This window comes from Balaenoptera borealis (assembly GCF_965194805.1).
Source record: "Balaenoptera borealis genome assembly, chromosome: 12".
Classification (NCBI taxonomy): domain Eukaryota; kingdom Metazoa; phylum Chordata; class Mammalia; order Artiodactyla; family Balaenopteridae; genus Balaenoptera; species Balaenoptera borealis.
This window is the reverse complement of record NC_138869.1, coordinates 31,467,463-31,486,485: the sequence shown is the minus strand read 5'-3', so window position 1 is coordinate 31,486,485 and position 19,023 is coordinate 31,467,463. Positions and strand designations below refer to the sequence as shown.

The window sequence follows — 19,023 nt, the reverse complement described above, 5'->3', positions numbered from 1 at the left end:
AGGGAGATGTTCTTGATCTGGTGTCTGTTTCATGTGTCCTTGGTACAAACAGGAAACACTCAGTTACTGCTAGGGATAGGGATTGGTGGAGGACACTAGTAATTCCTAACAAATGCCGTAGACGTTAGAAGTTGAGCAGCGGGTTTGCTGGGATAGATGGCATGAGGGATTTGAAGATGTCTCCCACTATTTTTATTTCGTGTCCCCTTCCATTTTGCCAGGATTGAACTCTCTTCCTCTGGCTTGCATTTTGTACTTGTAAATACCTATCTTCAGATATCTTATACATTCATCCTCTTGACATTATTCTTTTGTAAGCAGAGGCACTACTTTTATTAAGTGCCACCTCCCATATACCCGCACAGCCCACTTGTCTGCCTCATTCTCCAGGATGGTTTTCTTCATCATCTAATATACCATATATTTTACTTGTTTGTTTATGGTCCCCCCAACTACAATGAGAGCTTCCTAAAGGCAGGTGGATGTCTCCTTAGTGCTAGAATAATACCTGGCATGTAGTAGGCATTCTCAAACTCTCTGAATGAATGAATGAATGAATGAATGATAAATATCAGCAAATCTTCCTTAGGGTTCTTAAAAGATCAAAGCTGTGAAGCTCAGAGGTGCAGTCCTTCTCTGAGTACCCAGAAGGAATGCTGCTGTTGTTTGCTTATCTTCTCTAGGTGCAGTTATGGTTGGGGACTTACTTGGCCCATTATGTCTCTATGTGATAAGTCATTAGATATTGCTGGAATTGGCCATGTTCTCTCCACTCTGGTCAGCTTCTCTCAGTAAAGCTTGCCCCACAGAAAACAGAACGATAGCAGAAAAGTGTCTGGGTAAGTACCCTACTGGATCATTTTGTGGCCGCTGAATGATTCCCATACAGATGGGATAGGTTTTGTGTTACGTTCATTCTTCTCTGCTGACCCTTGACCTTTATTGTTGGTGGAGGAGATTGCACTCTTGCCTTTGAGAGGTGGCAGACAGGAATCAGCCCACCATCCCCAGGGAATAAGTTTTGTTGAATCTACCAGATTTGCGCAGCAGCTGTGCATAATCATTTTCCTCTTGCATCACCTAGAGTATCTGTTGCCCTCTGGAAAATGCCTGGGAGACTCTCTCCTCTGAATTGATTCAGCTGACAAACACAGCTGTTGGGTAGCTGGGCAATTGAAATCCATTTTAAAAGGTTAAATGGTGAGATACTTCTTGGGCTGTCTTTCAGTTTTTAGTTTCTTTTCCCCCTGGATGGGGAGTCAGAACACCAAGGATCTTGCCCTGCCTCTGCCATGAAACCTTTGGTCAATGCCTTGACCTCTCGGAGCCTTAGTTTCCAGAATCTGCAAAGTGAGCAGGATGTCTGCCCTACTTGTAAACGACGCAGTGTTAAAGATCAAATAAGGGGCTTCCCTGGTGGCGCAGTGGTTAAGAATCCGCCTGCCAATGCAGGGGACACGGGTTCAAGCCCTGGTCCGGGAAGATCCCACAGGCGGCAGAGCAACTAAGCCCATGCACCACAACTACTGAGCCTGTGCTCTAGAGCCTGCGAGCCACAACTACTGAGCCTGCGTGCCACAACTGCTGAAGCCCACGCGCCTAGAGCCCGTGCTCCGCAACAAGAGAAACCACCGCAATGAGAAGCCCTCACGCAGCAACGAGACCCAGTGCAGCCAAAAATTAATTAATTATTTTTTAAAAAAAGATCAAATAAGATGGTTTGTGTCAAAACACTTCAGAAAGCTTAAAGGAAGCCAGAAGTGTCAGCTGTGGAAGCTTTCCTTCCCAAATCATGATATCGCTCAACCCGGCAGCTATGGAGAGCAAGCATTTGCATGGTCCCCAGGTTAAGACTGTCCCAAACACTGATCCACATCTACTGGGTGCAGCCGACCTCGCCATGCTCTTGGGCTTGGACTTTAGGACTTCAGTTCCCCGGAATCCTCAGAAAATGCCATCAATCGTACCTGCCTTGGACCAGAAATGCTTTTGAATGTTCTCTGCTTCATTTCCCAGCAGGCTGTTTAATCACCAAGTTATTAAATACTCACAACCCAAAGACATTTCTTTCAATGTGAGTTTCTCCTGATTCTTACTCACTGGTGGTAGAAGTACATGGAAGGAAAAATGTCTTCAGATTCTCCATTGACTGAGAAGTCCATTGTATCCAGTTGGGCCTCCCTTGGCATAAGTAGGTGCATCCTTGATGAGTTGTAACACGTTTGTGAAAATGAATTACTTTAAATGCTGTAATGCAGTGTGGCGTGAAAGGACTTACCTGCCGAAACCAAAAGTGAGACTGCTCTTTCACTGTTTTCTCAGGTTTTTATAGACAGCAATAGCCTTCACTAGGGGCATGCCTAGACAGAAAACTTATTTCACCCTTAACTGGGAAGAAGTTACCCTACATGACCCTTCTTTAAAAATATTTCAACTTGATCACAATCTTATTTTTCTTAAACGGAAGTACATAGTCCTATTTAATAGTTAAATTTGTAAAGTAGTTTGTAATTTTACTTTAACAATCCATGACTGTATTTATTCTTAAGGTTTCTTCCAGTTATTACACTGCAACTATGTCTCGCATAGGAAAAATCAATATAAGGAAAACACGATTTTTTTTTTTGAAATCACACGTTTTTTTCACTCTATTAAAGGTTTCAGCACAATTTTTCTTTCTTGGAGACCTCCTTGGGATCATTTTAAATGATTTAACTTAAGAATTATCTAATTGTTTTTGTGTCTTAAAAATAGTAGGACATTTATAGAGCTTATACGGAATACTTATTCTGCCCACCGGATCTCACTTATATTTTATCTTTGTTCAAAACCTAATAAGAAAGACTACTGGGCCCTAAATGTATCAACTTATCATTTGAACCCCTCATTTGCTGTGACTGATTTTTTTAAAAAGATATTTCTGGACAACGACCAGTAAACTGAACCATTATATAGATTTAAAATGTGGGCAACAGGATGAGACTGAAAATTCAGGTACTGAACTGTTGCAAAATAAGAGTTCCTAGGTCATCATTGTAAAATGTGTAATATACTCTGATCCTAGAACTTATTTTACACTTAACCTTTTTCAGAAAACATCATCATCGTCATCTAATACTTATTGAGCATTTATTGATTAAAACTACGTGCTTTATTTTTCACTACAACCTTAGGGAAAGAGGTGCAATCAGTATCCCCATTTCACAGATGAAGAAACTGAGGCTCAGAGACATCATTTAATTTCCCTGAGGTTACGTGGACAAATGGTGGAGCTAGCATCGGAATCTTTGTGTGACTTCTAAGTCCAGATGCTTAGAAATGTCTCTGCCACCTCTTGGCATGCTTCTCTGACAGTCCTGATCTCTCAAGACTTCAGGCTCCTCATTTGGATTTTGCTTCATTAAATCAAGACATTTTCAAATACATGTGACTGTTCTCTTAAATTTTTCTGAGTTGTTGTTCTTTATCATTTTCTTCTTCTTTCACTAGCACTGACCACTTGCTTTTCCATTAAATTCTCTTTCATCCTCCATGAGAGAGTTTCATCATTCTTCTGTTGAAGTTTCCTCCATAGCAAAAAAAAATCTCTCCTCTTACCTTGTTTCCTAGTCATTTATTCTCTTCTTTCCTAAGAAAAAGACTCCTCCCCCACCCCACCATCAATATCTCCATTCTCCATTCCCTATGCAAAAGTAGGTCTGTGTGATTTAAATGCTTTGAGGAGCAACTCACAAACATGTTGAATGTTGAATAAATTTAGACACTAAATCACCAACTTTTGGATGATTCTGCTGAGGTTTAAATTCACAAATAAACAGCTCTGCTCTTGAAATCCCAAAGCATAAGTGAAGTCAATGAGTTACGCTGACTTTTAAAAAGTATTATAAAATAAATGAAACGTTAAGGAAAGCTTTGCTAACCTTTGCTAACCTTTTGCTAACCTTTCAATACTCATCTCTTGGAGGCAGCAGTCTATAGGAATTTTTGAGGAATTTTGAGTTATCAGTTTTACTAAATCTAACTGTAATTTAGGAATTTAGAATCTTCAGGGTGTTCTGGTTTAACTGGCAAAGACAGTGGTGTGAGAATGAAGACTTTTTTTTTTCCTGGTCTCACCTACATCTCTGTAAAATGTGGAAATTGTAAAGCCAGTATGGTGGCTAAGGTTAGTTATCCCGCCACATGAGAAGGAACTCCACACGCAAGAGTATTATTATCCAACAGGAAAGAGGTGCTTTTGAGGTTAAGTTCCAATCACTAGAGAAGTGACATCAATTCTTTTATTAGGAAATGTTTAAATTGTGGTACCTGCTCCATGTATGATGCATGAGAAAAGTGGGGGATTTTCTTCCAGTTCAGTTAAATTGTGACTTCTTCAGGAGAATGAAAGGAGAGACTGCAGGCTTTGACTCAATATTTTTCACTAATGGGTTTTCAAAATCAAATGTTCCATGCTTACTGGTCTCCCATGGTTACTGTGGGAGGATAAAGCGTAATTGAACGTAATAACCTAGCTATCAGCCCCCTTCTAGCGTTCTGTCTTCTAAGATATTGAAGTAGCCACAAATTTCTGTCCTTTAAGGTCCATGTTATTCTTAGCATCTACAAATATTTTACAAAATCTACTGTTTCCCACTTTGGGATATTCTTTTGAAACAATAAGCTTGAATAAGATTTTTGCTGTAGTTATTAATGAAGCATTACATACAATATGTCATCTACAAATTATATTCACTGTATTATGCCACTTATACTTTTAGATTTTCGTTGTATATAGCTTTTTAAAGCCAGAACTCAGGTCATGAAATTAGCCCATTCATGGAGCATGTTGAAAGGGCTTTTCCAAACGTGCATGTTGTCAAACACAAATGTCCTTATAAATGCTTTTTTTCTGGATATTAGAAAATCTAACTTTCTAATAAGAGCATTACAAAACAAAATGTTGCTGCTAACCAGTAGCTTAGAAATCCAGAAATGATTCATGCCTTTCCCGCAGTTAAAATACATCTTAATAATTTGAAGGTCACTGGCTTCAGCAGGGCGCCAGCACATAAAGGGGTTTTAAACATGCAGTTTAAAACCCTTGGGATTAAACCAACCTTGTTGGCATATTTTATTTATACAGAGATTATCTCCAAAGGAGATTCATTGGTCTTTTGACTATAATGAAGCCCTTTCTTTATTGACTTCATTGTGCCATAAATGAAAAGAGATTTCTTTTTATGGCAGGAAATAAAATGTTCCCATCTCCACAACACTCCTTGCATCCTAAGAGTCTGATTTAGACAAAAATCTATTTGTTGTGTCCTAAGTCAGGAACTAAAAATCTTGATAATCTTCTTTTATTTCCTGTTTGCTTTATCTTCCTAAGGTGACACAGGTATTGCCAAGCACAGAGAGAGGCCTGAACTTGGCCTCTGAGAGGCTGAGGGGGCAGATAAGAAGGGGACCGAGTTCCGAATATTGAGGTCTGTCCACTACAGGGGTGGTTAGCAGTCCCTGGTAACAGCCCAGTTGCGGGGCGTGGGGTTGGAGAGAGGTCTGAGCACGACTGACTTGACCCAAGTACTGTGCTTTATAGGCTCTCCCTTCCCTCAGATAGATTTGGTTGGGATTTGGAATAGGGTTGAAGGAACTGCTAAGGGTTAAATGAACTTTATAGAGATTGGCCTCAGTAAGTGACTTAAGGCCCTCCAGAATCTTAATGGTAATTATATATGTACCCACAGCCTGCCAGAGTGACAAGCAAGCAGCAATATTTTGTTAAACAGTCCTTAAGCCAGTCAACCCCACAGCTAAGCATCTTGGCAGGAAGGTAAATCCTATGACACTTTATTTACCTGGCATCATCAAGGTGACCAGAATATCAGTGTGAATTTTCCAGGTAACCGAAGTTTACCCTTAAAGCCAAAGCGATTCGTTTCAGCCCTTTTTTGTTGTGGTTGGAGAGCTTCTTTAAAATGTATTATATGGTTCTCTGCCCTCTCTAACCCTGTATGTTCAATTTAAGATCTAGAGAGGTCATGCAAGGTGGTGGAAGAAGCCAGCTTTGGAGTCAGCCTGGCCCCGCCACTTCACGATGACAGTAGACCTTGGCCAAGTTCTTTGGTTGTCTTAGCCACATTTTCTACATCCATAAAATAGGGGTCATGACAGCCCCTAGATCATAGGATCATGCATGTAAAGCGATTAGCACCTAACAGTAAATCATAGCTTTGTGCATTTACTAAATGCCAAGCACTCTTGTAAGTACTTACGTTATCTAGTTTACTGTGCATAACGCTCTGTGAGTTAGGTGCTTATGATTTCCGTTTAGAGATGAGGAAAGGGAGTCACAGAGAGGTGAAGTCACACCACCAGGCAGACTGGCTCTGGCTTCTGGCACTTACTCCACTGCCTCTGGATGGCTGATACACAGGAAGCATTCCGTCAATGGTGGCAGATAAGAGTAACAACTACACAATTTGACTGAGTTGCAGGCTAAAGACCCTACCACCAAGCAGCGTACTGGGCGGGGCCCTCTGCAGCGCCTCCCTGTGGTGGATGTTCAGGGATGCTTGGGTGCTGATTTTTTTCTTTCGAATTTCAAACCAAAAATTGCTAAGTTTTCCCCTTTTTGTTTATTTAATCTCTTGTTCCTTAAGATTAAGAGATAGCAACTTTGGCATGGGTGATTTCCCTCTAATGGCTCTGAGGATGTAAATACAACAGAGACATAACCACAGATTTGGGAAGCAACTTTTCTTTTTTTTTTTAATTGAAGCATAGTTGATTTACAGTGTCGTGTTAGTTTCTGGTGTACAGCAAAGTGATTCAGATATATATATGTATATTCTTTTATACATATATATATATATTCATTCTTTTTCTCATTCTTTTCCATTATGGTTTATTACAGGATATTGAATATAGTTCCCTGTGCTATACAGTAGGACCTTGTTGTTTATCTGTTTTATATATAGTAGTTTGTATCTGCTAATCCCAAAGTCCTAATTTATCTCTCCCCCACCCCTTTCCCCCTTTGGTAACCATGCCTTTGTTTTCTATGTCTGTGAGTCTGTTTCTGTTTTGTAAATATGTTCATTTGTATCATATTTTAGATTCCACATATAAGTGATATCATATGGTATTTGTCTTTCTCTGTCTGACTTACTTAGTATGATAATCTCTAGGTCCATCCCTGTTGCTGCAAATGGCAAAATTTCATTCTTTTTATGGCTGAGTAGTATTCCATTGTGTGTGGATAAATAGATAGATAGATAGAACATATCTTCTTTGTCCATTCTTCTGTCGATGGACATTTAGGCTGTAGAAGCAACTTTTCTTCATGTTCACATGCATTTTTCTTTATTTCCTGCAGTTTTGCATTTGAGGTCAACATTAACCAGCTCTTTTTTTCCTCCTTGGAATCTCTCACCTTCTTACTTTCTTCTCAGTAGACGTTCACCCTCTTCTAATGCTCTGCTTTTGATGAGAACAAACCAGAGACTAATTTCAGGCTTCATCAGAAGTAGTACATGAGGATGTTCTGTTGTGGACTGACCGAAATAAAAAGCCTCTTAAATGCCAAATTTAGTTCCAACCACAAAAGGCTAACATCTTGGAACAAAGTATAAATGATGTTATTTAATAACAACAGCCCACTTTTCTTGATCCTCAACTGACTATATCAAATATTTTATAATGGCATGATTTAGTGGGAATAGTACTTATCCCATTTTTGCCTAATTTAAACCTTTGGTATCTGAAAGCTCTATATGTAAAAATATTGGCACAAAATTACACAGTAACATTTTACCAGATTAACCGAGATACTCTGATTCCTTGCTTTTCCTTGAAACTGTGCTCTGAGAATGAAGGCAGTGTGTCCCAGTGCATGCGAGCACAGGCTTTGGGCTTAATACACCAGGATTCAAATCTCAGCTCTGCCACTTAGTAATTGTGTCACTTCAGACAAGTTGCCTCAGTCTCCTTATATGTAACATGAAGATGACGACATCCTCTTTACCTAGTTCTTGTGAAGATAAGTGTATGGAAAGCATTGAGCACAGTCCTTGGCAATCAGTAAGGTCTCTCTTCACATTTATATCGACTCTATCGTTAGACCATTTCACTATAGCATAATAATCCAACCTCTAACCTGTAGTCAGTGAAAACGTCTCTACTTTGATTCCAGCTCTTTTCCTTTTCTTTGTGTTTCTCCCCCATCACCCCTGTGTCAGCAACATTTATATACTCACCTAAGTCATCAAATCCATCCCTTCTATGGCACTCGTCGTCCTCACCGTGTCATTACACACTGTTCGTGCTCTTACTTTCTTATGTTCATTGTAACAAATGTTTCCCTTGGGCAGACACCATCTCCCTAATATCTGGCTAAGTCCTAGGTGCTCAGTAAATGCCTCTTCCAGTGGCTTCCCGTTCACTGTGACCCAGACAACAGCTGTTCTCTCCCAGTCGGAGCACTCTTTGCCTTGTCTCCGTGGCCAGCTTCCACTGCCATACTCCAGGCTTCAGTTAATCTTTCTGAGCTTGTGTTCCCAACTATAAGATGAGTATGAAAATAGTACCTATCTCTTAGGGCTTTGGGGAGGAATGAGTACATGTTAATACATGTAAAGGGCACAGAAGGTGCCTGGTCCATAGTTAGTGCCACTAATAGTTGCTACATTTGTTAATGAAACTCAGATGTATAGGTGGAAATAACATTTTACAGATGGATATCTTCTTATAACACAGGATCTCTCCAGATAAAAATTGAACAGATCAGGTCTATGATGCTGTCCTGATTGCTTGGCCTTCTGCTAGTTAATTTTATAATTATCTGGCTCATGTTGAGAGAAATTTAATCGAAAAGCGATGTAAGAGGAAAACTATTAGGACTTCTAATTAGCTGTAGCCTTATATTCATCTTAATATTGAGGAAAAAAAGATTTACCGACCCCTCAGTTTCATTTATCTTGATTGAAAGACAAATAATGTATTATCTGGACTGCTGATGGTGGTCACTACGGCGTGTGTGTGTGTGTGTGTGTGTGTGTGTGTGTGTGTGTGTCTGCCTGTCTGGTAGTTTTATGACGTTACTGGTGGTGCCTGGAAACCCAGAGGAGTATGATTAGACTTCTTTGGATAAAGAATCAAATTGGAGGCTAGTGAGTCGTTTATTTCCATATACGATTATCATACTGAGCTCTGCTGGGTTTTGCTGCATCTAGCCGTGGAGGGAGCAGAGCAACTGATTTCTGGGCATGTGTGGTGTTAGCTTGGATAGTACAGTTGAGCACTTTGCAGGAAAAAATAATAAATTGTTAACCTAAAAGCATTTTTTTTAGCGACTTGAGCTGGGCTATGCCCTTTAAAACACCGTGGTATGTACCTTGCAGAGTAAAATACCTCTAAAGCTGATGTGTTTTGTCTTATTTTGAACTAGAGTCCATGTGCTTAATCATGGCACCATAAGTTTATTGGGAATCTCCAGTTCTAAACTATCACTGTGGAATAAATATTGCCCTCAGCCTATTATACTATTAACCCCACGTCACTCTACTCTTGGAAACAGCATTGTGTCTTCCATTTCAAAATAAATAGGAGAAAAGTGTTGCCTGCAGTCTGTAGGCTGGAGTGTTTGTGGGGCTAGGTTGTGACCCATCTTATTTATGTTGCCTCTTGTCTAAAGATGAGTTTATTCTTGGGTTAATCTTTTAGAGATGCTCCAATTTTGTACACATTAGTCCTTCTCTCAACTTAAGGTCTTTTCTTTGCCACTTGATCATTATTGTAGAATTTGCTTACTTCTAAACATTTTAAGTGAAGTGATCAGATAATTTGGGAAATTTTTCTTGAACTGTGCATTCTGCTAAATATTCTGGGGAAACATTTTGGCTCGGCTTACTTTGTTAATGCTGGTTACATCATTATGGGAGCTATAGATTTCTTGGGCGTGCAAAATGATTGCATATTCATGAACATCTTCAATCCTGAAATATTTGTAAATAACTTGGCAATTTTTTTCATAAGGTGGCCTATTAAAATGATTAGGTCTTTAATTGTTCACACAGAAAGACTCTGTACGTACAGAGCACCCCCTATTTGATAAGTAACATTCCTCTGCTAAGCAGTTTGGATTATGAACGTTTATAAGTCACCTTAAACAAAGTATATGAGAGATGCTTTTTTCCGCTTTAGAATGATGCAAGTTTGAAAATGTCAATAGATGCAAAAAGCCACCCTAGAGCTTTGCTCTCTCGAAAGAAAGTAGAGAAGGAATGACATAGTCAATGTTAACTGTCACCAGATGAAGAGAAATCAGATTGTCAGGCCTGGATCTATAACATTCTTGCCAAAGTAGGACCTCATTTACACATACAGATCTTCATACCCTTTGCTAAGAAAAGCATCTGTGGCAGTTTAGATGTTTGTGCGTTTGCCAAAGATCTTTCACTCTGAATAAAGTAAATGTCATGTCTGTTGTTTATCTCAAATTCAGCAGAGTATTTTTAAAAGGAAATATTTGCGGGGGAGGGGCGAGGGAAGGAGGGAAAGAGGAGGTTGGGGAGCTCCAGTTAGCGGGGTGTGGCTGCGTTCCGGCAGTACTCAAGTAGCAGAGTGGATCTGGGTGAATCGGCTTAAAACACACTTGGGGCTCAGGAACTGAAAATGTCCTTTTGAAGTGACAACACTACAAATAAATTGCAATGTGGAGTCTTCCTGAATCTACACCTAGTCTGTCAACACCAAAAAAAATCCAGTTAATTCCATCAAACTGGTTATTTGGCATTGTGTAGACACAGCTGTCTTGAACGAAAATTGTGAACACTTAAACATAGATGGCATTGTACCCGAAGCCCGCTGGTACAGTGGCACCTGTCTGTAATTGTGTATAAAGATTGCTTAGACTTCAGAGATCAGAAATAGGACTTAGTTGTTCCAACTTCAAGCTGGACCCCACTGAATAGCAAGGTTTTGAAAAATGTAGGGTGTGATAACATTTCTTAACAAATAAGTACCCTTGGTAAGCTCAGAATTTTAGTTAAGAGTATGATGTGGTGATTTAACTACATAAGTTGCCTTGAATATAAAGAATAAAGGTAATAGTTTAAGACTGTTTTAAAACCCTGTGTAACCTAGCATTTAGGCGTTCAGAATCATAATGAGACCCTAATGTCAAGTAAATCCAGAGACTTTTCTTGAAGACATCTATTTCAGGTGATACAATTACATCAGTCTCTGCAAAAATCAAATATCTGTCTTCAGTAATCCCTTATCAGTGTTATTTGTTTATGGAAGTATTCTTTGTGACTCTGAATATTGTTTTATTCCCACAGATGACATGGAAGCCATTCCTGTCAAACAGTTTGTTAAACACATCGGTGAGCTCTATTCTAATAACCAGCATGGGTTCTCTGAGGATTTTGAGGTATGTTTCAAAACCAGAAATTTGTTTCCTGAAAGCTAACTCTTATTTTACAGGGATTTTTGTAAGCTTGAAGTGAATGTGTTTCAAGCATAACAGAAGCAGTCACTGAGGAAAGTGGGGACTTGATTCTCTTTTTTCTTTTCCTTACACTTAGAGTTTTAACAGGCCCTCTTTTCCCAGTAAAAATGAGGTGAAAGGGGGTTGCTTGTGCACTTCTGTGAAAGAACAGACTTAGTGGCAGGAAAGAGGCAACCTCAGATTCTCTCTTCATCTGCATTCTAACTGGGGCAGCAGTCATCATGCAAAGGACAGGGCTTCTCATTCTGTGTCACTTCTGGGATGTACAAGGTGTAGCGGAGACAGCAGATGTGAAGTCTGAGGGATCTGAAGCTGGCTCCACCAGGAGTGATCTTTAGTATCCTTGAGCCAGTCATTTCATTTCTGATCCCCAGTTCCCTCATTTTTGAAAATGGCACTGATGTCACCCCCAACCCCAACGATGTTGGAAAAAAACGAATGATTAACATCCTGGAAAGTGCTGGGTTAACTGTTAAGCCCATGCAAAGGTCGACTGTTGTTTTCGTGACTATTAACCCTTGGAGAGGAGACGTGGGTGAACGCTTTAAGAACTGGGACGTAGGAGACAAGGTAGAGAGCAGCGCGCACTACCCTGCCAGCTCTGGGTTTCGTGCCAGCTCAGCAATGACAGGGTGTCAATGAGGAGCTATTAAACAGACTGCCCTTTTCTTCACTGAGGCGCTTCACTAAGGCACATCTCTGGCAGCAAGAGTTGTGCCGAGGAGGCCAAGTTTTCATGGCAGCTCAGCTGTCTTCTAGCTTTGTGGGTAAGTCGATTCCTTTCTGTCTCGTTTCTGCTTTAAAATGGAAATGATGATGATGGCACTAACCTGCCCACCTCTTTTCACGAAATTGGTTCTGGGGATCACATGGAATACTGGAAGGTAAGCCCTTTGAGATCGCCCAGGAGCTATACAGCTGGGAGGTGCAGTTACTTCGCATGGAGAAGGAGAGAGAAAAAGAGGACCAGAAGCCCCTGTCTCTATGCAAATTTGGAGTCCCCCAAAGGCCATCCTTATTGACAACTTGTTTTAAATTAAGTCCTTCTCCTAGCTTTTTTGTTTTCGTTTTATTTCTTGAGCAGAAGCAAAGCAAAGGTGGTAGAGAGAAGGACCCCTCTGATTTATTCTGCAGTCGTATGTTTCATGGAACAAACAAAAACACGTCAAGTGTTTAACGCGGCTCTTAGATGCTGCCCCAGAAAAGGTGCCTGTCCAAGTACAAAGCACATGGTTTAAAGTCAAACGTTTTGTATTCATGAGGACAGCACATGTGTGTGGTGTTCAAGTGATTTAGTTCAATTGACTGTTGGCTGGATGACTGAGCAAGAATATTGAGGCATTTAACAATGTTGATGGTATTCGGGACAAACATTTATCCTCTAGAGACGAGAATTTGATCAGGATGATCAAATGCAACTCCAGTTTCTCAATTATTTATGATTTGAGGCCCCAGTGCTATTCATCACAGCTGGTTTTGACACCATTTAATTATTCAAAATAATCAGCTACACCTCTGTAAACTTGATCTGACTCAAAATGGGCTTCGCTGCATCAAAATCACGCCTGTTAACAAATCCTGGGCATCTGCACCCTATTTCTATCCTAAAAAGAAAACTGTGGCTAGAAGCTTTTGTCGCCTATATTGAACTCTCTAGCTTAAGTATTATTCTGGTAGTTTCAGGATTGGAACAGGGAGGGCGGGGAGGAGGGAGGCTTTGTTCTACTGTTGTTATTTCACAGTCTGTCCTGGTTTGAAAGGTTTCAAATCGGGGCTCTTCAGACTAGGAAGAACATCCTTTCTCCCTCAAAGAATAGTAAGACAGCCATGTAAAGGGGGAAATGAGACATAGAAAAGCTCACTAACATACTGTCATCATCTAATTTAGGGGGAATTTGAAGTATTTTGAAACAGTAGTAGTACTCCTTTTGGGTAGCTCTGCTAGAAAGGAAAATGGTAACAGGCTCTATAAGAAGCGATCAAGGCTGTTTTTATAAACAAGAGATAGTAATAGGCTGTAAAAAGGAGGTCAGGATGAGAGATTTTGTGTAATTTAACAACAATAAAACAAAACCCTCATATTAAGAGAGTGGTAACCTCAACCTCAGATTTCTTTTATGTGGAATAACGACGGCCAGCATCTACTTGGCACGGTTGCCTGGATTATTTTGCTCGTTCCTCAGAAATACCCCATGAGGTGTGTGCTATTTTACTGTCCCTATTTTGCAGATGAGGAAAGTTACCCATGAGAAAACTGAGGCATTGGGTGATTCAGTTACGAAGTGGCAGCAATAGGGTTTAAGACCAAGGCTTTCTGACTCAAGCCCACATGTTTAACCTTGATGCCCTCCAGACTCTCATCGAAGTAGTGTCCTATAATGAGCTGAAGTCAAAGGAGAGAGAACCAAGATTATCAGTGATTGTCTAAAACTGATCATGCAGCTGATGGGCCAGTGAGTTCCTTGGCAAGAAAAGGGCGGTGGGGGGGGGGGGAGCAGTCAAAATAAGGAGCCTCCCGCCCCCGCCAAGAGTACTGGGAGCCCAGTACATGATCTTTATGGGCTAGAGCCTTCCCAGAGGGCTGAGAATCTGACTTATAAAAATCTTATATAACCTCTGAATAGAGGCCTAAAATTAGTCAAAGAACTAATCTTAAGATTATAGAGGAAACCACTGAACAGTGAATATTTGCCCATTAAGAGGAGTTAAAGCAACTCATTCTGCAGTTACTGAGTACCTAGCATTCTCTGAGTACCTGCTATTCTCCACAGGTACTGAGTACACCTACATGGTATAAGGCACACAGATGAATTGGACAGAGAGCTTGCCCTCAGGGAGTTCAGCCTGATGGGGGAAGACTAGAGTATACACAGCTAAAGTAGAAAGAGGGCAAAGCAAAATAAGTGCTAATACAGAAATGAAGTTCTGGAGGAGAGCAAAGGAGAAAGGCTCCTATGTATTTTGATTGGGTATTTCTGCAGAAGTTCTATTTGCCCCATCTTGATTTCAAATCTTGGAGGGAAATGGAAAAAAACAAAGGTGGTGAATAGCTGTCATACGTTCAGAACTTTGCTGCTTGGAGGAGAATGAGAAATGATTCACTGGTAATTTTGAGTCTTTGTTTGGAGGTGATGCTGAAAGCAAGCTTTTGGTCCTTGTCAGATAAATTTTGGAGGCTGTTAAAAGCTGGGGACATTATACCTCTAGCAGATTTTGCAGTCACTGGAAATAACGTCATTCCTTATGCCAGGATAGTGTTCAGTGACTGTTCCCTTGGCTACCTTAGCTGACTACAACCTCACTCTTCCCCGGCCTCCCCAGTCATAATCCAGGAGGCTTCCAGAGGCGCGATGCTAGCATATAATCTTTCAAGATCAGGGGAGCTCCAAGGCCCTGTGGGTCAACAGAATTAATAGGCAGGGGTCAGGAGCATCACAGGTTTAAAGGCTGAGTGCAGAGATGAGGCCAGAGGTCCAATACCCCTTGACAAGATCCTTTGGGGGATCAGGTCTGTTACAATTAACTCCAGCTGAGCTAAATTTGGGCCAGTTGCTCATCTTAAATCAAGAGAAGAAAGCTTTGTCCACCTGAGCTCATGTGCCAAGGGACCAGTGGCCACAATCGCTTTATGTAAGGTGCAGAGTTCTCGTGTTGCCGATGACACACACCACGAGTTCCTGACAGAGGCGGAGAGCTGCAGAAAGAATGCTGCCTGCAGGATGGCAGAAAATGGCCCTGTCGAGTTTCCGGAGCCTCGGTGACAAAATGCCAGTGTGGGTCTTAAATGTCCCACAGGAAAACATTTTAAACCCTTATCATGAAAAACATCATAGTTGCTTAAGTTGAGGTTTTTATAAAGAGTGAGAAAAAACGTACGTTAGCCAAATTTCACAGATCGTACAGGAAAAATAATTCTATTTTATAGACCAGCTGCAGTATGATAGACACTGTGATGTACTCTCCAAAGATGGGTTGGTTTTCTGGAGGGGAAGGCAGTCATTTTAGATAAAGACATATGGATTCGGATGGGGGAGAGAAGGACAGGCATTCTTAGCAAGGAAAATGGCAGTGAAGCACAGAGCAGGAGGTCATACGGTCTGTTCAAGGGGCATAGAGTTAAAACTGTGTGGCATTGGGAAGGGAGTGGGTGGAAAATAGGATGGGACCTTGAAAGCCTGGCTAAGGAATCTGGCGTCTCTCTAGAGGTGTCTGAGTGAGAGAACAGCAAAGTCAAAGCAGCGTTTGAAGAAAATCAGGGCGGCAGCAGTTTGTAGCCTGAGCGGAGGAGAGTAGAGGTAGGAAGATGAGTGTGACCAGTACCTGGCGAGGGCCAGCTCTGAGTCCGACACGAAACAAAGCACTGAGCTGTGGTCATGACTTAACCTTGTGTACAGCAGTCCCCTGAACACAGTTGTGGGCTGCCTGAACTCAGGCACTAAGAAAGTTATACACACTCGGTCTAACACTTGGTCACCAGCTCCAAAATATTTCCTTCTCAGCTTGCTTCACTGTGAAGCTGAGTAATCTGAAAGATTTCTAGATCTGTTCTGGTTGGCTTCTTTTTTTCAATTTGAGCTACCGAATGGGAGGACAGTAGGTCACCATGTGCCCTTTGGACAGCCTTTCACATCCACAACTCCAGGCAGGAGGTGATGTAGTCTGTATCATCTCCCAAGAATTCTGTGCCTGTCAGCTTTTAGTGGTTTTGTTTGTTCGTTTTTTTAAGTTATACTTTATTTTAAATCTCTTGTTCTCAGTTGGCTCTTTTCTGTGATCGTGTGCCTGTTCCTTCGCAGAATATTCATTTTGAGAATACCAGCTCTGTTATAGAGACAGTAAAGTACAAACAAGCTTAAATCTTAAACTTTTTATCAGGGTGCTGAACAGGTAACTTTACTATACACACTCTATCGGCCAGTGTCACTTCAAAAGGTTTTAACACCTATTAAAATCACATTAACTTTGAAATGCCAGTTCTGATGGAGAAAAGCCACTCCAGGATCAGATGATATTATCAGCATCTAAATGAGTCAGGCAGTACTGCAAGGAATTACAGATGACATTATTATCCACAAGACAAAATCAGAAGGCCATAGGCAAACCCCTTGGGTTCTCATAAAATCAGATTTAACGTTATTTATGACTATCCTTTGTTTTCTGTCATTCATATAATTGGAAAAGTGAAATAGAGGCAACGGATCAGACCAAGAGTTTTAGATAACACAGAGTTTGATTGGCCATATTGAATGGCTGCTTTAAACAGTACAGACAGCTGCTCCCACGCAGGCTTGGTCAATTGCATTAGACTGTAATAGAGGCCCCACCTCAGTCCATAGTGTGTGGTCAGAGCCACACAATGGGAAAAAAATATCAATAAACAAAGCGAATCTCAAACTAAAGTACTAAAAGCTGAAAGCTCAGCACAAGATATCTGAGCAGCTCAGCCCTGAAGAGGTACATGCCAAAGGTATGACCTTCAAAACCCAGAAACCAAAGCATGTCAGCTTATTTCACGGATTTGTGTACAGATTGAACTGTCTTCCAGAATACAAATCCATTTTCAAAGGTTTTCTGGCCCTGCAACTATTTAGAAGAGCACACGTCAGGCTTTCAAGGCAGTTCTAAAAGGCAAATATTCTGAGTACGGCTAGCGGCTAGCGTTGCTTCTGTTCTTGGAGATGTTAAGATATCAGACTCATTCCATTGTGCTCACATTTTATTATCTATTTTAGAGAAAAGAGCCAAAGGCAGCCTTAAGGCCCTTTAAACCAGCATTTGCCAAACTGTAGGTTATAAACCATTTTAGATAGAATAGCAAGTATCAGAGTTTATCACATTTAGTAAAAGTAAGAAAAGATAAAGAATTGTCATGAAACGCACACTTTCCCCAGAGAGGTGTGTTGGATTAATGCCTGTGGGTCTTCTTTTTTTTCTTTGCTTCCTTCCTTTCCTTCCTTCTTTTGCTTCCTTCCTTCTTCCTTCCTTCCTTCCCTCCCTCCTTCCCTCCCTCCCTCCCTTCCACTGGGAATGCCTACAATTATGAAAAATTGAATATATATATATCCTCTAGGAATCGGGTGTCCATGAATATGGTTTCTTTGAATAGTTAGTGACCCATTGTTTTTATACCTTAGTTAAGTTCTTTGATCACAGTGAGTTCCTCCTAAGTATTTTGCAAGTATGAAAGACAGCCAGTTCCCTGTTTCATTATGCGTGATGTAAATGCTGTGGAAATCATCCGTAATTGCTATGCAACTCCTTTGTGAAGAAAAGTCTGCACGCTCGTAAACTCTGTTACATCTGTTACGTGTAAAACATTTCTCCTGATCATCTTGTGTCACTTTGTCCCTGCTCTTTGCCGCAGCTGTGCGCTGCTAATGACTTCCCTTATTAGTTCGCGCCAGTGCAGTCTTGGGTTTGAAGCACACAGGGTAGAAAAATGTGGCTTTTTAGCAATCTTGTATCAGGCTAATGGATGATGTTTCTATCCATGGCAAAGGTGACCGGAGAGGAGAGTTGCTTCTCCCACTGCTGTTTTTCTAAAGAAGGATAACGTAAATAAATTCAGAGTTAACAAATAACGCATCAGAGCCATATATATTTGAGCCAGATATGACAACTGTTTAAGTTCTATTAGTGTCATTTCAGGGCTGAGTACAGTCAATTTGTAGTCTGTTAGTTATAAAATGAGGCTGTAAGGACTATAATATAAGCATATTGCAAATCATGGTGGAGATTATTCTTCTGCCTGGAATATTCCTGTTCATCCTTTAAGGCCCGGGTGAATCATCTCCTGTCTAAAGCCTTCCTCTGTGTTCCCATCAGTTTCTTCAGGCCTCTTTTCTACTAATCACATTTGACTGTCATCATCCTTCTACATGTTGTTCTCAGCCATCCGACTGCGACATATTCAAAAGGAGATACTATTTTGTAATCCCCATGCCTAGGTCAAAATCTGGAATAAAGTAGATAGTTGATGAATTAGTAAAGAATGAAATCCTTTTATTTTGTTCACATCCTTCATACGTTTGTTATTAATATGTCAGTAATCATTTCTGAAGTTGAGTTTGGGGAGGTAACGGTGGCCTGTGGCTGGGAAGTGTGTAAATACTCTGTGCTTTTGGATGTAAATAGTTCCTTTCTTTCTACGACCTTGTTGTTAAACGTCTAAAGCGTGTCTAAAAATCTTTGAAATCTCAATGTTTGTTTTCTTCTCTAGGAGGTCCAGCGCTGTACAGCTGATATGAACATCACTGCAGAACATTCTAATCATCCAGATAACAAGCACAAAAACAGATACATCAACATTTTAGCATGTGAGTAATAAACTTTAAACTATCTTAACTGTGGGGAAATGAAATCTTTCTGCTGGGTATAAGCTGAAAGGCAAGCAATCAGAATCAGGATGCCAAGAGAAAATTACACTTGCAAGTTAACCTCTCATTAGCCCATCTTCAACAGTGTGGAAGAAGAAGTGGGGACATTCTCTGCCCGCTGAGTCTTTCACGAAGCTGTCAGATCTCTGCTTA

At 40.7% G+C, this 19,023-nt stretch overlaps 1 protein-coding gene across 6 annotated transcripts in view; it reads left to right on the top strand.

The window, feature by feature from the left end:
* PTPRG (protein tyrosine phosphatase receptor type G) overlaps nucleotides 1-19,023 on the top strand; it is a 718,755-nt gene that overhangs the window by 661,210 nt on the left and 38,522 nt on the right. For all 6 annotated transcript variants that reach the window (XM_082344647.1, XM_082344649.1, XM_082344646.1 and 3 more), the window contains 2 exons: nucleotides 11,325-11,416; nucleotides 18,714-18,810. In XM_082344647.1, the coding sequence (XP_082200773.1) occupies nucleotides 11,325-11,416; nucleotides 18,714-18,810 (189 nt within the window). The remainder of the gene's footprint in view (nucleotides 1-11,324; nucleotides 11,417-18,713; nucleotides 18,811-19,023) is intronic.